This window comes from Geospiza fortis, unplaced genomic scaffold (genome assembly GCF_000277835.1).
Source record: "Geospiza fortis unplaced genomic scaffold, GeoFor_1.0 scaffold98, whole genome shotgun sequence".
Taxonomy (NCBI): domain Eukaryota; kingdom Metazoa; phylum Chordata; class Aves; order Passeriformes; family Thraupidae; genus Geospiza; species Geospiza fortis.
Window position 1 is genome coordinate 4597848 of NW_005054306.1, and position 24782 is coordinate 4622629.

At 38.4% G+C, this 24782-nt stretch overlaps 2 protein-coding genes across 2 annotated transcripts in view; both read right to left on the reverse strand.

Annotated features, from left to right (window-relative positions):
- The window catches only part of TUBE1 (tubulin epsilon 1), a 14882-nt gene extending 6412 nt beyond the window's left edge, over positions 1 to 8470 (reverse strand). The window contains exons 1-8 of the mRNA XM_005418432.2: positions 8424 to 8470; positions 8277 to 8350; positions 6425 to 6477; positions 4237 to 4294; positions 3562 to 3677; positions 2433 to 2554; positions 956 to 1143; positions 2 to 149 (exon numbers count right to left, since the gene is read on the reverse strand). Coding sequence (XP_005418489.1) covers positions 2 to 149; positions 956 to 1143; positions 2433 to 2554; positions 3562 to 3677; positions 4237 to 4294; positions 6425 to 6477; positions 8277 to 8350; positions 8424 to 8448 — 784 coding nt within the window. The 5' untranslated portion in view covers positions 8449 to 8470. The remainder of the gene's footprint in view (position 1; positions 150 to 955; positions 1144 to 2432; positions 2555 to 3561; positions 3678 to 4236; positions 4295 to 6424; positions 6478 to 8276; positions 8351 to 8423) is intronic.
- A 3018-nt stretch (positions 8471 to 11488) lies between these two features.
- Positions 11489 to 24782, reverse strand: part of LAMA4 (laminin subunit alpha 4) — a 98778-nt gene continuing 85484 nt past the window's right edge. The window contains 8 exon segments of the mRNA XM_031066639.1: positions 11489 to 14353; positions 15788 to 15907; positions 16900 to 16993; positions 19702 to 19832; positions 20834 to 20993; positions 21822 to 21977; positions 22810 to 22999; positions 24500 to 24690. Coding sequence (XP_030922499.1) covers positions 14208 to 14353; positions 15788 to 15907; positions 16900 to 16993; positions 19702 to 19832; positions 20834 to 20993; positions 21822 to 21977; positions 22810 to 22999; positions 24500 to 24690 — 1188 coding nt within the window. The 3' untranslated portion in view covers positions 11489 to 14207.

The following is a 24782-nucleotide window of genomic DNA, read 5'->3' on the forward strand; positions in this document are numbered from 1 at the left end:
GCGATGTTATTCATTGCATCAAATGGCTTCTCAGGCAGTGTTTTTGCACTGCCTGCACTTGATGTTACTAAGCTGTTCTGCTTCACGGTTGATCCTAACTTCCCAGAATTGATCATCTGATGAATTTTATTAACTATCTCAAACAGAGACTTTGAAAGAGAGGAAAAAAAAAAAGCACAGAAGTAGTCTTGAGTACAGAACTTAGAAATTCAGTACCACACATTTAATTTCTAATAATCTTGAAAGCTCAGACATTGTACTGTTAGGTTAAAGAGTATACCTTGATACATCTAAGTCCAACTTTTGAGCAATTCCAGTTGACTGAAGTGCTTCTAAGTCTGTGCCTTACATATCACAAATATATACACAGCTTGACTCAGAAGTTTGAATTTTATTCAACTATTCAAAATGCTTATGAAAATTTAAAGAGCAGTTTTAGAAGAGAACACCTGTGAAGCAAAAAAATGTAGTTTCTAACTAAATTTCACTTTTTCTTGCTTTTTTCATAAACAAACAGCAAGACAGCCACCAAAGCTAGATTCAAATGAGTCTAGCACTTTGCAAGGTCAGGTATATCTATGATTCCCATACCACTAATCAGCACAGCTAAGCTTGTTGGAATCTGGAGAGACCAGAGGTCCTTGAAGCACAATACTATGCACAAATTGATTGTTAAAAGAATTGAAAACACTCTAAGTAAATAGAAGCTTTTCACTGTTTACCTTGAAATAGACATGAAAAAATTCACTCTACCTTCGTTTGAAGGAGCAGAGCAACTTTTTAGTGATACCCACGTTCATTTCAAAAGCTTGCAAGTGACTTAGAAATTAAATTATTACTTTAAAAACTGAAATTATGCTTTTGGAGATTTTGGTATGCAAATCAGTACTGAAAAGGAAGAGACATTTCCACATTCTAATAAAAAAAATTACATAAATAGAATATTATTTCTTACTTCATTCTCTATTGGTAGCACACAGTCTGCATGTTCATTAAGCTCCTTCATAGCCAGAACACTGTTATATGGAGAAGTAATAACGTCATCTTCACCAGAGGGATAAACTGAAGTAACAAATCTATATACTTCTGGGAATTCCTCCTCAAGCAAGTTTAGTACAAAAGTTCCAAGACCAGATCCTGTCCCTAATTATGAATGAAGACAGAATGAGAGAAGACAGGTTCCCCACATTATCTTAGGCTCTACGACTCATGTAGGAGACATACAACTTTTCAATTATATATATTAATGAATATTTTCTGAAGCATTTGGCAGACAGTAGAGGGTAATCAAATCTAATTAAAGCAGGAAGGTTTGTCCCAGACAGGAAATTAAATATGTAATAAAATTATTGCCCACTGTATGTCAGTCAGAATGAAGAATACAGTCTCAAAAATTTCTGCAAACCAAAAAGTCCTACAATGTAACAAACATTTTTCTGACCTAGTATTTCTACTTCTTATTTTGAATTCTTTAATTTGAATTATGAAACACAACATTTGCTTAAAAGCATTGAACTTCCCCAAACAATACTATTTTTGTTTTAGGGTTTCTTTATAAAATTTTCTCATTCTTCTGTAAAAACAGAGCTGCCCCTTCCCCCCAGCACACAGGCTTTTTTCCTCATTAACACTAAGCACCCAGCCCCGAGTCCAAAACAGAGAACTGAACTGTGGTCTTTTTCTGAATATTCAGCTACATTCTCAGTGGCAGACAATTTAATCTATGAACAAGACAGCAGTTTTCAGAATAACAGAAACAGTACCTCCAGGGTCTCTGAAATTAAGCCACAAAAAAGGCCTTTGATAAAATCCTTGCTTCATATTTACAGCTATTTTCTGTGTCTTTTTCCACATTATAACCAGTTATAATACATACTGCTCTCAGATTTCTGGGGTAGGAAGGCTTAATGGCAATGCAATAATGACAAAACTTATACCACAAAGGATTCTTCCTTTTGGCTTATTAACTAACTAGATCAGATTCAAGAGAATTATGAGGAAGGAAAACAGAAAAACAAAGTTTTTCCAAAGTTAAGCAACTTCAGAAGTCTCCTTCAAAGCCTTTTGGAAAACTTTTTCCCCACAATTAAAATGATTATGACAATGCTGTTGGTGTTCAGAGGTCACCGACCCTTCTTCTGATCAGTAATACCTCAGTGTTTGTCTTTGGTACCTGTCTTGACCTACTCACTGCCTCATCTTTTGAATTTTAGCTGCATTTTTGTTCTGGGTAGCACATCAGAGCTCCTCAGTGCTCTAATAAAACTAATGATAAATAATTACAGGTCCATTTAATTGTACTATGTTAATTTTTTAAATCTGCATTCTGATTGATGTAGATAATTATACTGATTTTCTTTTCAAGATCCATGTATTTTCTTTTTTTCATTTGTAGCTACTGCAGTCATACTCCCCATAAAAAGATTACTTACCACCTCCCATGGAATGAATTATAAAGAAACACTGTAGACAGTCACAATGTTCAGCAGTTTTTCTCAGCTTTTCCACTATGTTTTCCCGGTACTGACGGCCGTATATCTTATGACCTACAGCCCTGAGGATATGAAAAGTACTTTAAAACCTCCCCCCAAAAAAACCAAATTTTAAATTTTTAATTTTAAATCCTTCTATGTGACATTTTAGAGTTCAGGGTCCAAAGCTGGGTGCAACACCTCATCTGTGAGAGTTTCTAAGTTGTGACTACATATTAGCATATGGGAGTCAGAACATGGTTTTAAACTGGAGGATGCAAAGAGGCCTAAGTTCACAACTTTGGAGTATACACTTATTATTCTGTACTGAAAAGGAAATAAACTCCCACGCTGGACAATCCAGTTGTAGTAATGAAAGCTACACAGTCCTTAACAATAAAGATATCCCTACGTAATAAATGTGCAGATAATCGTTTGAGTACTACGCAAGTCAGCTGCTACTAGTAACAAAAACCGCCCAAACAGCTCATTTTCAACACACTTGTCTGCTAGATGGTAAAGTTGGTAGATGGTAAAGACTGCTTCACTCTCCATATTGCACTCACTTTTGGTACATTTGCTGGTGATTTGCTTTCCAGTGTTAGTGCACTGAATATTATTAGAGCACTGTAAGGTCTCTGTAAAAATCTGGAATTCATTATGTTAACCAATTTTTTTCTGAATTTTTCTTTTGGTAATGTAGTTTATAATGCACAAAGTCAGACTCTGCTTAGAAATCAGAAGTGCATTTGTTCATATATCTCGTTCCACAGTAGCTGCACAGTCTCAAACTAGATTATGGCTTCGAATAAGCAATGAAAGCAGCTGAATGCCAAAGAAATAAAAATAAAAAGCATGCTCTTTTTTAAAGAAAATCAAAAAAGAAGAAAAAAGAGACAAAATTATATATCAGCAGAATTATTCTTCTGTAAAAGCCTTTTCAAAGCCCTCCTCCAGGCAACAGTGACTCCAAGTTTGCTGGTAAAATGCTGCAGCTCTCCAGGTGCAGAACGAAAGCTATGGTTTTCATTTCCCCTTTCAAATGCCATCTAATTAGCTGCTAAGAAATGTGTTCTAAAGAGGTTCTCACCAGTTGTTTCCTGAACCAGAAACATCTGTGATAAGCTGCTTGCTATCAAACACATCCCTCAATGGTCCCTGTAGAATTTCATTTACCACACCCTCCTCCATGTCAATCAACAGTGCCTTCGAGAATGGGAAGAATTTAAATTCAGTCAGTAACCAAACCACCCTTGAAATAATCACACAAAGAAATATGAAATTATTGACAATATGAAAGGAATTCTGTTTTTACTCTGCTTCACAGAAACCTTTTCCCACCCTAGTTGTTAACTAGGAGACCAACTAGATTCATCTTAGCTGATTTGCTAGTTGTTTGATATGACTGCATTTCAGATGAAATTTTGTTAAAATTTTATAATGTTTTGTCCCACTACTTAGGAAAAAAAAAATTAAAACATTTTTTTGATTTCAAGTTTCCTTGCTTCTTAATCATTTAAAGTGGTTCAAAGAAATCCAACCCTTAGTTAATAATATCTGCAATAATTTTATTAAAATTCCAATGAGTTACTCAACAAGACTGGCAGCAAAGTGCATTACTGCATTAATAAAAGTTAGTATTAGAAATTTTACTTTCAAAACAGTATTTAAACCTGTATGCAATTTTAAGAACTTCATAAGAATTCCCACACAGTTGGACATAAATATTCAATGTAGAAAGAGTGACCTTTATAGACTGCCTTACTCGTGCTTTTAAAGAGCAGATTTTTCCTTTGTAAATATCAGGACCATTATCACCACTTCTGAAAAAAAGACAAAAAAAGACAGAAAAATCAAAGATCATATTTGCAGCACAAAATATATACTACAATAAAATTTTATCTCTTATATATTGTGTTTGGAGGACTATGACAATGCAAACAAACAGAAACACCCTGAACATGCTGCTAAAAGACCTCATAATTCCTCTAATTCCACAATTCCAGGACATGAACTCAATCAGAACTATCCTAAACATTACTTCAAGAAGCTGAAAGATAAGCATAAAGTTTACTGTCAGATACAGCCTCTGCTTTGTAACAATTCCACAAGCACTGCCAAAACTGGAAAGGATTATCTTTTATTAGCATGTGATATGTGTATCCACATCAAACAATGGAAAACAGCTCCCCATGAGTGTTTCGGTGGGGGCAGTACAACACTGTGCTTGTGCTCCAGGTGTGAAAGCTCTGTAACTGCACCAGCACAGTGCTGGGCTTGACTTATTCTGCTTCTTATGATTTAGCAGTTCAGAAATCCTACTGGGCTGACACAGCTAAATCCTCCTTCTTTCCCAGGACTGGTTGTACTGAGCCAACACAGCATACATTATGTTAACATTTTTTCCCACTCAAATAATGAGATACTATGGTCTGGCCAAACTATATTCAGCACAAGGGGGACAAAAAGGCAGGGATACTGGCAGACTGATCTTATTTCCTCTCCCATTACTTACCTAATCTGGGACTGGCCAAGCCTAAATTTAAAGTATGTCTTAAGATCACTCTACATTTAACCACTATTACATTCACAAAACATCAGCTAAAATTCAGCACAGATGTTCTGAGCCTACTGAGTCCCATCAGGAACAAGGGGAAAAGAGTACAGTGCTGCTCTGGATTACTCAAGAATTTTCCAACTTGTCACTCAAAGATGGTCTCTAGACATTTCTCATGAGGTGAGCAGCTCACAGCAGCCTCTAATACTCATGTGATTCCTCTAGCCTACACAACACCTGCAGGACTACACTATAGCACCAGTAAATCCTCCTAGAGAATTTCTCTTCAGGGACTAACAAAATTCAAAGAGGAAATAAAACCAACCCCAAAACAACATTTATTTTTCTTACTGTTGGCTTTGTGGCCTTTCATCCCAGATCAAACCTTCAATCACTTGGATTCAATTGCTGAAAAAAAGTTCCAACCTTCCTAGAGTGATGGGATGGCTTGGGTTGGAAGCGACCTTAAAGACTGTCCAGTTCCAGCCCCCCTGCCATGGGCAGGGACACCTTCCACTAGACCAGGCTGCTCAGAGAGAAAACAGATGTTCCTATTGCAGCCAACCTGTCAGTTACAAATTTGGTGGCCTCATCTGGCACATACAGAAACAGACATTTTTTATGATCCAATTTTCTTGATTAAAAAAGAAAAAGAAGTATTCTTGGAAATACCCATATGAAATGACAGTAACAAACTTCAATACATTTGCAATGCTCTTTCAAAGAGGTTAAAAAAAGCAATTTGGAATTCAGTGCTCTTCTAGTCAAAATCACATTGCTGTACTGCAACCTTTTCATACAATGGAAGGAAACAGAGGTTGGTCAAATGTTTTTTTATTAATTAAAATGCAACAGGCTATCCCAAGTACACATTTTCTTCTTGCAAAGTGCAAGGATTTTTGTAACTGGAAAAGTAAGAGATGACTGAATGGTTTTAAGGTATGAATTGGTTAACTTATAAAAAACAATTATAGACAGTACTCTGGGTAACAAAACAGTCAGACAAATAAGACTTTTAAAAATGTCAGTTTTCTCTGACTATCTTATATACAATTTCTGTATCAACTCTTCAAGAAATGCTGCTCAGTTGGTATTCAGAGGGCACACAATCTGATTGTTATCTGCAGTGGCAAAAGCCATCAGATCCTGACTGTCCACTTCTGGTACAAAAGGAAAGGAAAACAAACTAACACACCTTCAACACATTTAACTACTGAAGTATATAGAGATAAAGTGGAAATGCAAAGATAAGGTTTTGAGAAGAATATAAAAAAGCAAAATCTCTTTCTAGTACAAGCTAAATATGACTTAAAGGAAACTATAACTTAGGTTAAAGGAAGATACTACAAGGGCTGATCTACCATGTTAATTCATGAACTGTTTGATAAAAACTTACCTTGTATCTACATTCCTAAAGAAACTGCTTAAGGCTTCATCATAAATTCCTTTCTGAAAGGAAACAACACAAAATGATGTGTAATGTCAAAAATTCTCAGTGCTTTTTCATGGAATAATTTAAGTTGGCAGGGACCTCTGAAGGATACCTGTCAAACCTCACCACTTGAAACAGAGTGAACATCTCTGTTGAATCCAGCTAGTTCTAGTCATCTCCAAAAAGAACATTTTGTTGAAACATCAGCTTGCTATTAAAAACTGAGAGAACATAACTAAGAATTTAATTTTTCAGCACAAGATTAAGCAACTGTAGTAGTTTACGCAAGACCCCAATGCAATGATTAAACTGAAGAGCTGCTCTTCAGCTGACTCAGTTCATTACTGATACAACCCTCATTTCATCATGGGTTCCATGCCTGTGATACCAATGCCCATGGAGTTCTGCAAAGAGGACAGCACAATCACACTGATTCCTGAACTCCCTGCCAAGGGGTTCAAGGGGTTCAATGGCAATTACTTATCCCAACATAAAACTAAAGAGATCTGACATGTTGAAATACCTTAAGTGCTTTATAGTCACAGCAAGAAAAGTGTGATTTTGTTCAGGGTACTCAGCACAATCCTATGCCCTCCTCATGTTGCTATTTTGGTCAGTAAAACTGTACAGCAAGCCATGGCATAAGCTAACATGGAAAACAATGGTGGGCTTTGGGGGTGTCCTCTTTTGCTTTACTGCCAGTGGCAAAGTACCAGCACTGAACAGCCCTCACTGTGGTGTTAACAGCCTCAGACCTGCTAATGCCTGGCTGTAGGCAGACACATTGAGTTTCTCAGGGTGCAAATGCTGGAGAAAGCTGGCCAGAATTAGTGATCACAGAATATTCTGAGTTAGAAGGGACCTAGAAGGAACACAGAGTCCAACTCCTGGCCCTTCAAAAGACACCACAGGAATCACACCATGTGCCTGACAGTGTTGTCCAAATGCTTCTTGGGCTCTGACAGGCTTAGTGCTGGGGAGTCTGCTCCAGTGTCCAACCACTCTCTGGGTGAAAACCCTTTTTCTAATACGTAACTCAAATGTTCCCTGACACAACTTCTGGTCATTCCTTCAGGTCCTGTCACTGGTCATGACAGAGGAGAGATCAGTGTCTACGCCTCCTCTTCCCCTCAGGAGAACATTGCAGACTGCCATGAGACCCTCAGTCTCCCCCATGCTGAACAAACCAGGTGACATCAGCTGCTCCTCATATGGTTTCACCTCAAGACCCTTCACTATCCTCGTGGCCCTTCTCTGGACGCTATCCAACAGCTTAATGTGTTTTTTTCTTTTTTTTTTACATTGTGGTGCCCAGAACTGCCCCCAGCACTCGAGGTGAGGCCACCCCAGTGCAGAGCAGAGCGGGACAATCCCCTCCCTTGCCCAGCTGGCCATGCTGAGCCTGATGCCCCCAGGACACCACTGGCCCTCCTGGCTGCCAGGGCACTGCTGACTCATGTTCCACTTGCCATCGACCAGGACCCCCGGGTCCATGGCGCTGCTTTCCAGCCTCTCATTGCCCAGTCTGTCCCTACATCCAGCGTTGTCCCATCCTAGATGCAGGATGCGCTAATCCCCGTTAAACTTCACACGGCTGGTGACTGCCCACCCTCTGATTTAACAGGGTCTCTTGAGAGTTAACCTTACGTTTTGTTTTCATGATTAGTGAAACGGCACAAGAAGCCGGGGGTGGTTGTGCTCACAGTGAAGCGCCCTTGGTTTCAGCAAACAAACACAGCGCTCTGCAGCCACAGCGACGGACGCGGGCGGCAGCGAGGGCGGCTCGCCCGGGCCGGCGGGGCAGCGGCGCCCTTACCTTGTTGACGGCGGCGTGTTCCCGCAGTGCCAGGTCCCAGAAACGGCATCCCACCTGGTTCCCGCACTGTCCCACTGCAAAGGGGAGAGACACGGCTCAGGGACGGGGAGGGGGCGACGGGAGGTCCGGGCGCCACGATCCCCTTACCCTGCACCACCACCGACTGGGTCATGGCAGAGCCGCCGGCGCAGGCCTCTTTCGAAATCAGCGCCCGGAAGCCGGGGGGAGAGCGGGGGGGACAGCACGGGGGTGTGGTGAGATTTTCAGGCACTCGGTGAGTCTGAGGGGGACCCGAGAGGGGCTGCGGGGTCTCGGCTGAGGCCCAGATACAGGAGGCCTGACAAAAGCCTAACATAAAGTGTCTCTACGGGAGAGCAAAAGTATTTCCATACACTACAGTTCATTATCCTTTATGGATAAAATGTTGCAATAAAGAAGCGCTTTATTTTCCCCAAATACATAATTCAGGGAGATAGCGTGAAATGTGTGAAACGGTATGAAAATACAAACTAAAAATTAAATGAAAAAGCGTCCATTTGGAAATGCTGTAATGTGCCTTCCCACCAGGCTTGCACATTAAGCTCAGTTTCATAATGTGCATATAATTGTCCGCAGTGAAAAAACAAGGAGTGTAGAGATGCTGTTGTCTCAGCATGGCAAGGCTGGTCCACAACACAGCTCGGCTGCAAAATCATGGAATCCTTTAGGTTAGAAAAGACCTTTAAGACCATCAAGTCCAACTGTTAATCCAGCACTGCCAAGTCCAGGACTAAAACAGTAAAGAATGTGGGACATGCAAAGCTTGCAGAAAGCTGTCTTGTGACACAGATGGCATTTCTGCTTCCTGTGGGAGGACAAAAGCAATTCCATGCAACCCAGTCCATTAAGTTTTATGGCTAAAACCTTCCAACAAAATACTCCTTTTCCAAATAGATTATTTGTAATGCTGGTGTGCAAAAAAATCTGTTAAATAAAATTTTTAATCCTTTTTTTGCTCCTAGACATGACCTGGTAGAGATTAATTGTAGGTCTACAGAAAAATAAATTTGTAGTAAATGACTATTAAAAAAAGCAAACAAACAAACTTTCCTGGAAAGATTATGTATATATTGCAGCAAATAAAATATTGTACAATATGCATTATATACAATAAATAGATACACAGAGTAAATTTGTGAAACTTAATTGAAATCATGTTGTTCTTAAGAATAAGTACTGAGTGGCCCAAGCTTACTCAAGTGTCACGTATGAAATGTGTGAAAAGGACCGATGGCTTTAGTGTTATAGGCATGTTTAGCATGAATAGAGTGCTACTGCTTCAAACATGTCTTTTCTATAAACTAATCACCAGTGTAAAACTACATGAATATTAAACAGGAAAATAGGTAGTCCTTTCTCTCTGGACAGATTAGATGTAACCCATAACTTAATTTTGTTCCCTGTGTTTTTTTGAAGTGGTCTGAACTCGTAGGCTGTGCTCTGTTCATGTTATTAGATGTCCAACTGCTTCTATACTTCTTGTCTACTGTCATATCCCTAAAGTCTTCTCTTCACATATCTTCTCAGCCTTAATTAAGGTTAAAAGCAGTACAACATTGCTTATAAGCATTCTAATGCTTAATTTAAATTCTACAGAATCTCTTAATATTACTGTTTCTTACTTTCTTTCTTCTTGTGTAATTAGCTCCACTTTCTACTTTTTTTTTAAGTTAGTTGTAGTTTTTGTGTTCTATGTCCCATGAAGATTCAGCTTAGCCAGATTCACTCTATTGAACATGATGTTGCAACAAGACACTGTGAGCTTTGGCTTCCAGTGTTCTTTAAGTGGTCTGTGAAGGCAAATATAAAGTGATTATTCTCTTTGAGCTTGGAAACACCAAGAATTGTGAATTGACAACGGACTTATGGTAATATGTGTTTCTTACTCTTAATTTCTCAGTAACATTTTGCTGATGTGTTATACAGGAATGGTGTTCCACAGCTTTGGAACACAAATTGAATAATTGTATAAATAACTTACCATGTTTTTAAGTGGAAATGAATCTCCATGGACCACAGTGAATCTGTGAATAACCCTTAAATCCCACACTGTAACAAGAGTCAAAAGTGCATCACAAGTTAAATATGTGTGCTATGCTTTCACCATCTTTTTAATAAGTCATTTGACTATTTAGGCCACATGCTGCTGTAGGGAGAATACACTGGAATTTGAACTAATGTTATCCTTTGACTTACATTGTGACTTTGTTCACATATGAAGGTTTGTTGTTTGTAATTTTGATTTTTTGGGTCTATTTTTTGTTTGTTCGTCTTTTTTAATTTAGAATTGTTGTGTTTTGGGAAATTACTGTCAGGCTTGTAACACTTCATCTTTCATTTTTCTGTTCAGGTTGTTGTCCATACCCTGGGTTCTTGAGGAGAAGGGTATTCTCTACAAATCTTGAGGTGTAAGAGATAGAGGGGGCTGAGATCTCATTTAAATCCTCTATTTTGGAGCAGTTTCCTGAGCATTTGATCTTGAAATTGGTTTCTTTATTACATAGTCATGCAAATGTCCAATTTCAGAATATTTTGAGATACAGTGTAGTTGCAGCCCAGATTTAGATAATGGCTACAACAACACTTATTAAAACCTTGAAGGTGTCAGAGAAAAGTTATAATCTACTTAGAGTCAGTGCTCATTTCTTGTAGGCTTTCTGCTGAATTTAGATAGTTATGTTAAAAATGGAAATGGACAATCTGACAACGTAGCTCAGAACTTGAAGGTTTTTCCCAAATCTTTGTAGATGAAGGGTTTTGTACTTTGAAGATATAATTTTTAAGATAGATACAGGAGACAAATTGAATTCTGGGAAGATTTCTGCTTAGGCAGTTGGCTTCTCTTAAACACCAGCAGCCTTAAAATGTGTGCAGAGGTATGTGCAATATAATGCATCACACACTGGCTTTCTTTGGCACTTATGAAATGGTAATGTTAAAGGTCTATGTGGATGCTGGGGGCAGGGAAATTTACATTATTTTTTGCTCTCTCCTGAGTCTGCAAGTATCCTCTGGTTTATAGTGTTTTTCTTTGGAAACCCTGTTTTGCAGAGGGAAAACCCACACCTCTGAAGCCTAGAAGGGAAAATTGATGAAGACACCCTCCAAAACAGTGCTGTGTTTGATTAGCTGGTGATATAGTAAAGAGAAGTAAATTGAATAGTAGCAGTGTATGAATTTTAACTGTTTTTTATTCACATACTGTTTTAGTGTATTTTTAGTTTTCCATATATAAAGTATGCAAAGGACTGGTTAAATCAGAAAACTCATTCTTAAACATAAATCCACAGAACAAAACCAAATCACATTGCAGCAAATGTGGCTAAGAGAAATATTGTTTATTCACAGAGCTTGGATGTGGATATGAGAAAATATGCTTTGGTTTGAAGTAGGTGTGAGACAGAAAAACATTCTGAGTATGTGTGTACCAGTTAACATACAATGCTCCACTTAATACCAGCATTCACTAAACTCTGATGCTCTTAGGGGCCACAAGCATTTGCTATTCCTGGCCATCTCTGCTGAGCAGCTGCAGCCAACTCAAAGGGAATTTCAGTAATCCTTGTAACCAACCTATCTAAGCAGGGAATCTGCTGTTCTTTTCTCTCCAGCAACAGGGTCCTGGAGACCAGGGCCTGAGGAAGCTTAGCTCAGGTTGTGGTGTCATGAGCTTTTTTGAGCCTATCTAACAACTCACTGGCACTGGGAGGAGAGAGACTTCCTTTTTTACCCCTGCTCCCAACTGTACCACTCTGACACCACCCATGCAAGGCCTCTGTAACCACTGGGAACCCAGCTCACTGATCAGAGGATATTCGCCCTCAACACCAATAATAAAATATTGCTGAAGCGAAAGCCCTAAATTTTCTGTTCCATTTCTGAGTAGTAGCTGGGAGCAGGAAAAAAGCTGAGCAAGCATACTGGTTTTGGTGCCTGAGACAAAGATGGCATTTGAAGGCAAATGGATTTAGGGATCCATGCCTGAACCTAAGAGACTGCAGAGGGATACTTTTACTGCTTGCTTCTCAAGTATGAACAGTGGGCTTTGGAGTGAGGAAAAGAAGGGTCTATAGATCACTCCCCTGTGAAGGGGGTGTCTGTAAGCTTATAGTTGGAAAGGGAATCAGTCCTTGGAGCATATTGCCTGAGAGCTGCAGGGAAGGGAAAAGGAGATGTGTTCAGGAGAAGACAAGCAGAAGAGGAATGGGATTGAATGTATGAGCAGAGCTGACAAGGCTGGTGAAAGGAGAGGCTCCAGTAGCCGCACTATGTTGTTCCCTTACCACCCAACACTGGACTCCAGAGGCAAGTGGAGAGTCTGTGATGGGGTCCCAGCTGCTGAAGAGTTCCTGTGTCTGTGTATCCAGAGGTTGCAGTTCTTTATCCAGAGTAGGCCAAGTCTGCTGCAGTGTGTCAAAACCCTTTTTTCACCCTACTGAGAGTAGTAGGGAAGCTGGTGATTAGTGCTTATATATGTATCTTATTTTGGTCATTCTTCCATCTGTCCATGCTTTCAAGATCTTTGGATTCCAACTTTCATTTGTGTGTTTTCCAGATGAATTCTTATTAATTTTCAGTCTCTAGGGTGTTGTCCTTTATTTTTGCAATTCATAGTTTCCTGCTTTGCAGCTGGTCATGTTTTGAGTTGGTTCCAAAAATAATTTGCTCAGCAACCATGAAACTTTCATTACTTTATTCTTTATTACATTACTTTATACTTCAAAGAAAAGAAAGCTAAATGGCTTTGATTCCTTGTAGGTGATGATTGAAGGGACTAAGTTTTGCAAGTGACTTGTGTCTATTTGGTGTGTAAGCCTACTGTGAGTTGAACCCTACCATTAACTTCCATCTACTCTCTATGGTTATAACATAGTTCAGATTTGCAGCTCTTTGCCTTCTGTTTACATCTTCCTGTTTCACTCTTGGTTCCTCTGCAGCAGCATATCTTCTGAAGGAACCTGTTCCTTGTTTGAGGATTTCTGCTGTAAACTGAAGTCCTGCAGGAGTCTCACAGGGAAGTGATGTTTTTGTATGATAAGGGAGTCACCTGAAACTGTGACTGTGATTCTGCTTTCTACGCTTCATTTTTACTTGTGTAAAATTAGTGCAAATGAGATCACAATGAGATTGTGAATTTAGTGCTGTGTTGTATGTAAGTGCATTTAAAAATTCAGAGAAAAAATTTGAAATTTAAAATTGTCTCTAAGGCAAGCATTACTCTAAAATTACCTAGTTTAGGTAAATGAGTCTATATATAAAGCATCTGTCTTAAAAGATACACATCCTCTCTTCATATTGTGCTAGAACATATCCATGAAGTCTAGAAGTGGAATAAAAATTTTAATTTTTCATTGTTTGTAAGCTTACATAGTTAGTATACTCTCTTCCCCTCATTTCATTTGAGGAATATATAAATGAGTTGAATAGAAAATTAAAAATATACAGTAAGATCTTTTTACAGTATTTGCAGTGTGAATCTATAATCTAGTTTTATTCTTTAATGTGCATTAACAGATCTTTTTCTGTTGAAGAAAAGGTGACTAAGATATGGGATGAGATTATGTAGAGGATCTATTTTGAAAATAACATATTTAATATAATTTTAATTTATTTTATAATCTCATATTTTCATGTTAACAGACTGGCCACACATATACTATAAGAAATGGTAAAGCTCACTCTTGTGGTATGTTAAGAGAAGTGCAGAAGCAACAGCTTTCATTCTTCAGTGATTTTTGTTTGCGTGTAAATATTAGAAGTGACCCCCCTTCCTGCATTCTGTAGATGTGGTTGTGATATTTTCATTCTTCTTGTCTTGCTGGACATGGTTTCTTTTGTTCTGTTTTTCTTTCTGTGGTCTAAGGACCTTTTCAGAATTGATGCAGTGCACTGTCAGGCTGCTGGACAGGTATTAATGCTTACTGCACCACTAACCAAAGCTGCTTTACTAAAGCTCACTGGCTTTTCATCAATCATGAAGTTACGAATGCAGCCAATGAAGGAATTGCGTGTAGTCAGGCTTGATGTTAGCAGAGACTCTGGAAAAAGAAGATCAAAAAAATTTAATAAATAAAAGTTTAGAGCTTGTGATGGGCAAAATAATCAGTTTGGTAGCAGAACTTTGCTACTGAGTGCAGCTCTTCTGAATCTTCTTTTAAAATGTTTGGCCTACTGCCAGTGTCCTAGAGGCCATTAAAGTATGGTTAGTTATCTACAGTTACCTGAAACTCTTGATACTTTATTATCAACAGAGACACAATTTTGCATTTTTTGACAGCTACATTTTCTTTTAAGTAACAGAGTAGATGAGTTCCAGTGTCTGTTTTTGTAATTTAATATCACATGTATTGTAATCTGTGTCTGATTTGTTAGTTTGCCTTCAGTTGGCTGTATCTGGATGGCATTATTTAGTATTGTATCTTATTTGTTGTTGTGAAGTTCTGTGTAAGAGTTTCCTGTGCCAGCCTGATAATAGCATTATAGAGCCAGTGCATTGCTTTAGTATTCTATAATTAATGTAGAAATAGAAGGCTCTATTATGAAGCAGAACAGCATTTGCAATTACCCCTTTATATTACCTCTCTGGGAAAAGTTCTGTCCTAATAAAATTCCATTTTGGATTTAAAGAGTGAGCAGGCATCTGTGCATAGATTTTATTATTCCCTTTAGGCTCATTTTATCTCCTGGTAGCGTGGGATGGATGTGAACACCACGCACTCAAGCCAGTAATCCAAGATAAGCATTATAATGAATTTTGTAGTTAGAACTGTAAATGATTGACATGCAAGGCTCAGAGAAGTAATGCTGCATGTTTTCACTGAGAAATGTATGGGACTTGACTTAAAAATTGGATCACGTAGTGTTGATTACAGTTTGTATATGAACCCCAACAGAGTAGCTCTGTCTGTTGAATAAGAGAAGGAAATGTAGTAATCTTGGCCCATGCTACACAGATGGCCTGTGAGTCACAAATACACAGGAGCAGAAATCTGTCTAACAGAAACCCTTAGTAAGAAAAAGAATCTCCACATTTTATCTTGTGTTCAAGGGTGCCATTGCTTGAAGAAGAGGAAAGAAACCTACCAGCAACTAAACCTTGGGACTCCAGTTACAGCGACAGAGAGTTTCCAACCCCGTAAATAAATAAATCACTTCTTAAAAAAAGAGTTAGCCCACAAGGGAAGGGAAAACAGAAAAAAAAAAGAAATTTTGTTTGTTGTTGGCTGACTTCTCTAATGAATCTATACCTTGCCCTCCAGCAGCTGTGAATGTTTTAATTTCAATGAACCAGCACATCTTTTTCTTTGAGAACTTGAGGCAGAACATTTATGATCAGCTCGTGAGCCTTTGAATTTTACCAGGTTGTTCACATATTTTGTTCTTTTTTGAGATGAAAACTTAGTCTTTATGCTTTCTCTGGAAACAGGGCTGAAATCTCAGAACAATGTGCCAAAAAGATACCAAAAACATACCTGGTACACCTCCAATAAACACTGGCTCCCTGTGGTCCATTGCCTTTGGATTTAGTGGCCCTACCACATGGTTGACTTCAGAGTCTACGTCCAGCTGCACCACGTTTGCGTCTCTAATAACTGAAAGGAGAAGGAACAGGGATCAGCAAGAAGTGTGTGACATGAGTCTTTTAGGACAGACAGGAGTTATCTGTTTGGTGTGAGTAGTTGATTTAGTGGTTGCTAGATTGGGTGTGAGGCATCAGTGACAGTTTGTGAGTGGATTCTGGCACAGAGCAGGACCGATGGTAGATACAGTGGGAGCAAGGGTGCTTTTGGGTGGGGCTCTTGATCCCCAGCGGTGGCAGTGTTTAGGCTCCAGGTTATGAGCATACAATGGCTTGTGGCTTAAAAAAACTGTTGCCCAATCACTTCCATTTAGGGTATATTAGAATGCAGTGAGGCTTCTCCCTTGCTTGTGTGCCTGGATTTCCTTCAGAAGGGAAACAGAATGCTTGTGGAAAGGATGTAGGCTCAGATCACTTCTGCAGTGACAGTGGAAGACATTTGAAGGCCACATCTAGACAGGAAGATGAGGTGGTTCAAAGTACCCAGGAAATGCTTTTTGACTTTCAAAACCAGGAAAGAAGGATGATTGTCTGGCACAAAGCCAAAATTCCAGCTGTAGACATCTCTCTATTGTGAGTAAAAAGTTCCCCACATCTGTCTTGTTATTTGCCTTTTAAGGGCAGCATATACTGGTACCTATTGCATTTTATCAATTAATTTTAACCTCTAATTGGGAAAGGAAGACTATAATCTGGTATATGAATAAGGAAAGGTAGCCAGAATTTCAGATAGGCTGCTTTCTGTTCTTTGAACAGGGAGCTTCTATCTTGGTTTTCCCTATCTTTGTAGGAACCTGCGCTTGTCTTCCCAGGAAGCCCTACAGTTCTACAGGAAGCTGAGGGATGAATAAGACTGTGTCTTTCACACAAACTTGGGTCTTGGCAGGTGAAAAAGAGCTGAAAATACTTCTGCATTGCCAGTGCTCTAGCCCATGGAGATGGATATCTGGGGAGCAGGAGAGGGACTTTGTTACCTTAATTAGGGGAAAATCACCTTTTACTGACCTGCAATTCGATGCCACCTGCCGTCGCAGAGACTCTGTTTCAGTGTCACTGAAGTTGAAAAATCCCTGATTCCGTTATTCAGTTTCACAGTAACCTGAGGGAAAAGAATGTAATCATCACTGTAAACCCCCTCCTTTTCTCTTTTTACCTTCTGTTGTAATAATGTTGTATTCCCCACACAAAACATGTCAAGTATCCAAGAGAAAGGAAAACATGGCTTCATTAAATTCGTCAAAATAAAGTACCTTTTAAATCCAAATTTAGTTTTTTTTTTTTTTTTTCTTCTTAACTGTTCAGATTCAATACTTCTGAGACACTCCTCATTATCTCAAGGAAGAGGTCAAGTAAAGACTTAAAAATAAGAGCTAATTTCACTCATTTACTAGTACCTCTACTCCATAATTTCCTGTGTGATAAATTAGTGTTTAGAGGCATCAGATGATGTTTTTGGCATCTTGCTAGCCACTTAATAAGGAAAACAGTCCTGAAACCTCAAGTATAAACAAGCAGAAAAAATATGAGAAAGGAATGGATAGCAAAATTAAGAATTACTTTTAAGTTACTAGTTCAAGCTTACCAGTAAGTCTCTGGCAGAGCTAGAAGGTGAACAGAATTCTGAATTTTGCGCCTCTGTTTTAGTTAATGGATTAATATCTTTTTTCATGGGAATGGTGCAGCAGCAGCAAAACAGTGTTGTGTCCCTGTTGTGGAACGTGAGATTCCTGGTGGTGATTGCCAGAGAACTCCAAACTCTGAGCCCAACCACTCAGGCTTTTCAAATGTTGAAGTTGTTCCTGATTATGCTGACTCTATGCTGACTGAAAACCACAGAATCATAGAATGGTTTGAATTGGAAGGGGCCTTAAAAATCATCTTGTTCCAACCCCCCTGCCATGGACAGGAACACCTTTCATAAGATCGGGTGGCTCAGTCACACCCAACCTGGGCTTCAACATTTAATGGGATGGGGCATCCACAGGTTTGCTGGGCAACCTGTTCCACCTCACCCCCCTCACAGCAAAGAATTTCCTCCTAATATCTAATCTAAATTTACTGTCAGTTTGAAGCCATTCCTCCTTGTCCTGTCACTACATGCCCTTGTAAATAGTCTCTCACAAGGAAGCAACTTATATTTGATTCTAGAGGGTTTTGATACAGTTGTAACCAAACCATATTAATGTTTTTTTCCAGAAGGGCACCAACATACACAATTAAAATGATCCTCATGTTCTATTTTATCCACCCTTAGACAAAATGTATAGATTGAAGCAAATAAAGAATCACAGGAGAAAGTAACTCCTTAATAAATCACCCAGACAAGCTGTACTGATAGAGATGTGTACATTTTAAAAATGAATTATAGTTGCTGATCTTATTTGTACAGCAAAATGGTTTTTGCAAAACAGGTCTTTTGTAATGCATTCAAAGAGAGCAGATAGTTAATGCTAAAGACACACAGACCCCTACTAAGAAGGTACTGAACTGCTGCAGTGACAAGCAGGGAAAAGCTACTTTTCCAGGGTGAATTTTTTTAATGAATTGCATATGCATTATACAGGAAGGGAGGTGTGAAGCAGCACCTTTTGTTACACCAGTTGGTACAGCTGGAAAAACCAGACAAACTACTGGACATGCAGAACTTTGGTAAGAACTCAACATAAGAAGTGTTATACTGGACTGGTTCTATATAGACTCAGCTTTCCGGTGTGGCATGATACACATCAGCACAATGTACTTAAGAATTTCTCTGTTAGTTCCCTAGACAGAGGGGTAAGAATGGGCTTCATCTTACCTAATCAGCTGTCAAAAGTTAGGTGCCTAACGGAAGCACCTGTTCTCTCTATAGCCAACATAGAAAAATAAATTCTCCAAATAACAATTCATCTAGTCACCTAATTAGACACCTGCTTTAGGATAGGATGAATCATCTTGTTAAACTGTTTACTCAGTCACACTGCTGTAGGTGCCTGCTCTTGGAGAAGAGGTAAGAGTGTTTCCTCAGATGTTGCATTTCTAACTGAGGTATAGCCAGCCCCGCTAAAATACCCTTCCACTTTGATTGACAGGTGCATAGCAGTGACTGAAGAATATCCACACTGCTTAGTCTCTTGACTGTGCCCTGAGTTTCTCCTGTCCAGGAAAGACCAAAAAACTGCCAAGATTTCCTATGCTCTAAATCTTTGCTTGTGTTGTTCACTTAAGACTGAAATTTATTACTGTAGATGTGCAGTGCATAGCACGAAGACATCCAGATTCTATGAATGAACACAATAAAAAATAGCAATAGCAACAACTGTCTGGTGAGTTAATTTCAAACCTCTCTCCTTCATTTGAAATCCAGAGCCTGTAGAAACCAGGCTAACAGACAATCAGAACTTTTCCTTTCCCTCACTCTTTCTATCACACATATATCTGATAAAGAAAGAAGAGACTGAGTATAACTCATACTTATCTTTTAAGAAATAAGAAATAAAAAATTATTGATGGTTACATGTAACTGTGATACATTTTTAATGTGTGGGTGAAAGAGCAGTGCCAAAGAGTCAGTGCTTTTGCTTCTTTTCAGGTTACAACACAATATTTATGGCTCGTATTAGTAAAGTGATCTGAACTTGTCTCAGGTGTTGATTTTAGTAATTTAAAATAAATATTTGGTTTGACTAATCTAAGCTGTTAATATATTTAGGGGAGAAATAAGAAGTTAGTGGCAAATTTGTAAGACAAAATCTGCATGTAGCGAAGCCCAAGGAAATGGAAGAGAAACCAGTCAAGGCAGTGGAGGAGATGTGACCTTGTTTATACCTGTCCATTTCTCATGTGCATATTCAGGTACTCTCCATTCACACTGTGACCATGCAGTAGGATTCCTGAGCTGCTTCGGGGACGTATTTCAAAAACAACTTCAAATTTCAGGCCTAAACTGAAGGATTCATCTGTGAAGTAAAAGGAATAACATTCTTTTTGTACTGAGTTAGTGATGAAATTGGACATTTATTCAAAGTCAAAGTAGAACATCAGAGCATGGATTTTATTTGTTCTTCAAACTATTGAAATATGGGATAACATGATGTGCTGTCAATGACCCATTTCAACTTTTGTTTTGATTGGAGTACTAATAAAGGTTTATTTACTTTTCTCATTATTTAGAAAATGTATTTTGTTTAAAAATGTTTCTTAGCAATAAAATGGACAATAGAAAGTAAATGATTTGTATTTTTTGGCAGTTTCTTATTGTGCAATTTCCTAGACACTCAGCAGCCATTATTGAGTGAGTGGGAGTTCACTTGAGCTTTGATGATTCAGTATGAGAAACTCCCTTTTTCAAACTGGTGACAGGCCAGAGGGCAAATTAGAAACACTAGTCTGATTCTTCTTGGTTCAGCCAGTGAGTAGGGTTTTGCAGTTTCCTTTCTTGTTCAGATCAGAGCCTATGTGACTGAAACACCCTTCTAAAACTCTTCCTGGAACACAGCAGGCCGAAATGACAGAAAAGATATGTTCTGTCCCGCTGTTCTGTATCAAGACATGCTGAAAGCCTTTCTGCAGGATTTTTTAATTACATGTTGTTTTATTAATTAAAAAAATAAGGGATGACCTTTTGATGGTGTACTTGGTCTTGGCCATGGTGACTTCTATGCTAATTTTTAACATATTATGGTCTGTTCCCTCATTAAAATTATTCCCTTATTAAATTATTCTTATTATTTGAAACACATACATACATACAGATGTGTTTATTTATCAGCATTAAAGTTTCACAGTGACATTGTGACCTGTCAATATCATCTGCTTAGCACAATAGTGATCTGTTTCTGATAATCCTTACAGCTCACAACCTTGGAAATTACCACAGACTTTAGTGAAAAATGCCATTCTGAAGCACACTGAATACCACAGTCCTATTTTGGGATACATTTGGCTAGGAGTATATTACCAAGGACGACATATCCTCCTTCAGATGAAAAGTATGTTCCTGCTTCTGATGGACCTTCAAAGCAAGGTGTTACACTAAATGTCTGTGAAGCTGAAGTAAGTGATCTTCCATTGAGCTGTAAGTTGCTGAGACAACCACTAAAGCTGTAGACAGAGTTAATCTGAGGGGTAAAAAAAGCCTTGATTAGTAAATAAACTGCTTGTGGAAATAAATAGATTCTTTTGCCCTTATTTCTACTCGTTTATAAGCTGTAAGGCTGTGATTGTCTGGGGCATCAGTTTGGAACTAAAAAACAATTTCCAGAGAAGGTAAGCAGGAAAAATGGTTCTCATAGCCTCTCATGTCTTTTTGATGACTTCAAGGTAATTCCAGCTTGTGTTGTTTCTCAGTCCTTACTGAACTGTGAGAAACAAAACACAAGTCGGGCAAAGCAGTGCTATACATATACCTCATAGCCTCAAGGCAAGATGGGGGTCTACCTTTTCAGAGTAGTTTATCAATCTTGTTAGGCACATAACACTAAAGATTACCTTGAAAGAGAATATTATGTTCATTTTTGGTTTAACACTCCTTTCCGTATACTTCAGTACCGAGCTGTAGAACAGAATCCTGACCTCTAGGTATTGTCTTAAAACAGAGGTACTGTGAGAACATCAAAATGTCTCCAAAACTCATTCTGTATCTCAGACATCAGGGTGAAATTGATCTTGCCTAACATTATTTGTCTCATTTAATTTTGGATGTCACTAGGATTTTTCTGTTCCTTATGGACAATTGGTTTCCCAGCTGCTGCAAGGCTGTGGAAGCTTTACCAGGCTACCACCAGCCCAGCCCTGTGGAATGCACTTTACATGAGCTGAGCTGTCTGCTTCTTAGCAGGATGAGAGTCAAGGTCTTAATCAGATTTTGTCTGATCTGATCCCTACAGTCAGCTTTTGTTTTAACTTTACACAGAGGTATGGGGTCTGTACATAGAAGTCTGCTTTACCTGGATGTTTTTTACAGCTTTTCCGGGAGCTACACCTCCAATATAGAGTGGTTCAGTGACTTGCCAACTATTTGCATTCCCATCAAAAGATTCTTCTAGTACTCGGAGACCATCGATTATCAAGCGACCAATATTTTTGCCTCTAATAAATATCACCTAGGAAGGGAAGAAAAATGTGGGAGATTACTTCCATCTGTTAATGGATCATTGCTACACAGTGGAAGGAAATGAGATATTTGAGAAGAAAAGTGCATGAGCAATATTGTACAAGCCTGTTTTGCTAACTGCCAGTATTCCTTGTTGGACAACCCTCATTTTTCACATACATATGAAAGCTAGATAGAAAAACTGTTGCCTTTCTTACATTTTGGTGTACAAGGCAGAGATAATTAAGGTGTCATAAGGTCTACTGAGATCTACCTATCACTGTTAACATTTTCACAGTCATCATTAGTTTTATGGTATGGATTCATCCAGCCTGCTTTAAACACTTAAATGCCCAAGTCAGTAGTTTAGTAGCTGTAGACTTCCTCTGTAGTTAATGAGGAGAGAGAGATAGCTACAGAGGGAAATTCACCTTGACTCCTAAAATTGTCTTTTTATTTTTATAGACTACTGAGGCAGCCTAAGACAGCTGTGCTCCTTTCTTAGGCACTTCAAAGACATTTGCTGAACAAAATTATTCTAGTCTTTCCTTTAATAACTCATTTAACTCTTAATTGCCTTACTGCTCTGCTTGTTTCCTTCATTTCTGTTCAGCTGTTAGTGTTGGGAATTGCTGAATTTTTATAACTGACTCACTTTCTTGTCCCTAGTTAATGACTTAATAAAAAGCTGCATGGAAGATCTAAAAATATTGATGGAAGTTTCTCAACATATAGATGTGTTTATGAATACATGAATGAAAACTCCCTGAGCTGTCACATGAGCAGTGTCTTTACTGCAAACTTGACAGCATGTGCCATCATGATTGCTTTCTTCTACTTACGTTGTGCCACAGACCATCATTGTATTTCTCTTGGCTCTTAATCCTTATCTTCTGGTGACCGGCATTAAACATAAAAATTAGTCGGCCATGAGCAACGAAAAGGGCCATGAAGTTGGTCTCTTTTTGATCCGAAATGTAGCAAATCATTCCGTGAGATGAGTGAGTTTTCAGACTGATAGAGAACTGAGCTCTGGTGCATAAAAACACAATATTAACGTTAAAGCAGATACTTTTGATTTAAATCAAATATCAGGCAGAGGAAGATTGAGATTTTCCTTTCATCCAAAAAGATATTCATCTGCTTTATGGAAGTGGTGTTTCTGAGAAACATTCTATGCTGGTTTTTTGAGCAGAAGTCAAAGCTGGAGAAAAAGCTGCCTGGCGAGGAACTTGGTTTCAAAAATTAAAATCTCTAGAGTGAATAAGTTCAATGCAGACCTCCAAAATCTGACAGTATATTTCCTTTTATGTTAAACAGCAGGGCTTGTGGGATTTTTAAGTGTGATGGCACAGAAGCCTGATGTTTAATGTTATTCCAGACTTGATGGAAGCTTCCCTTTCTCCGTAGTTCCTTGTGAAGTCCAAGACAGCATAGGAAGTCATACCATTGCTGGTTTGACACTGTCACAGTGAAAATTTCTTGAGTGATTGCTATTATTACTTATGGTCTAAAGCATGGCAAAGCTGTATTGGTGTAAGACAGTGCCAGAACTGATTCCTTCTTTTTCTGATGTCAGGTCTAACCTTGTTTCCATTCTTCATATTGTGTCAAGCATCTATACATTTCTAATGGCCTGTGTGTGTACATTCCACAGACACTCAGTCCCTTGCCAATATTGTTTTAAAATGACACAACTCATTACTTTTTAAAAATGAACATTACAAAAATGAAGCTTTAATAAAATTTGGCAAATAAAGATATGTTTTAGGAATGAAGGTGGGATGAAGATATTAGAGTTTGGGTTTGCCTTCATATGGGTGCCATCATAACTGCCCTAAGTTAAATGCATTGAATTAAAATGAACATAATGACTTTCTAATTTAAATCAGGAAAGAACAGTTTTTTCTGAGTAAGTGGTCTGGTATGCTTCCAGGAAGTGCTGTATTGTTGAATTTATAGTCTATAATGGAAAGTATTAAACCAAAATCCTTATTGGATTTTGAATATTGCATGAGATATTTTGTGGGAACATGAATATTAAATTTGAACAGTATCTGGACTCATTATTACTTAGATTTCCATTATGGCTTGAATTGGACCAGGTTTTCATAGCTTTGTGTCTTACTGCACTATGAAGATTAAACCACTGACAGGGTCCACTCAGCATGATACTGCTTCCTTTCTGCTTTAATGCCTTTACTTCTTGTGTAAAGAGACTGAGTATTGTGCATTGCTTGTATAGAACTAACATCCTCAAAAGCTTCACACAAGGAGACACATTTTGTTATATATGCAATGCAGATGAAGCTTCCATAAGAAGGATGTAAGTGGAAGCACCATCTATGTTTATCTCTTACTCAACTGAAACACCTTTTAATATAACCTAACAACAGGCTTGACACAATATTTAGCCTAAGATATAATGGAAAAAAGCCAGGGTAACAGTAGAAATGTGTCCTGTAAAAAAAAAATGAAATACATCTTTCTCCTGCCAAGCATATTTCATTTTAATTTCTAAAGTCACTTTACCTTTGACTGAAATCCTTTGGTATGTGATCAAATTCTTGCCGGCTGTTTGCTGTTCCTCCAAATTGATGGGCATGTTCAGTTGCCTTGGGGTTCATGGGCAAGTGGCACTGAGGTTCTCTTTGCAAATTCACTTGATACAGCTTTTTGAGGCCAGATGAAGGCTGTGCAATCTTGTCTTTATCTCTTCCGACCTTCACAGAAAAAGAACTATTAACCAGAATTTTTAGCTAAGATTGGAAATAATAAAATGACAATATAATTTATATATAAACTAGTAATATAT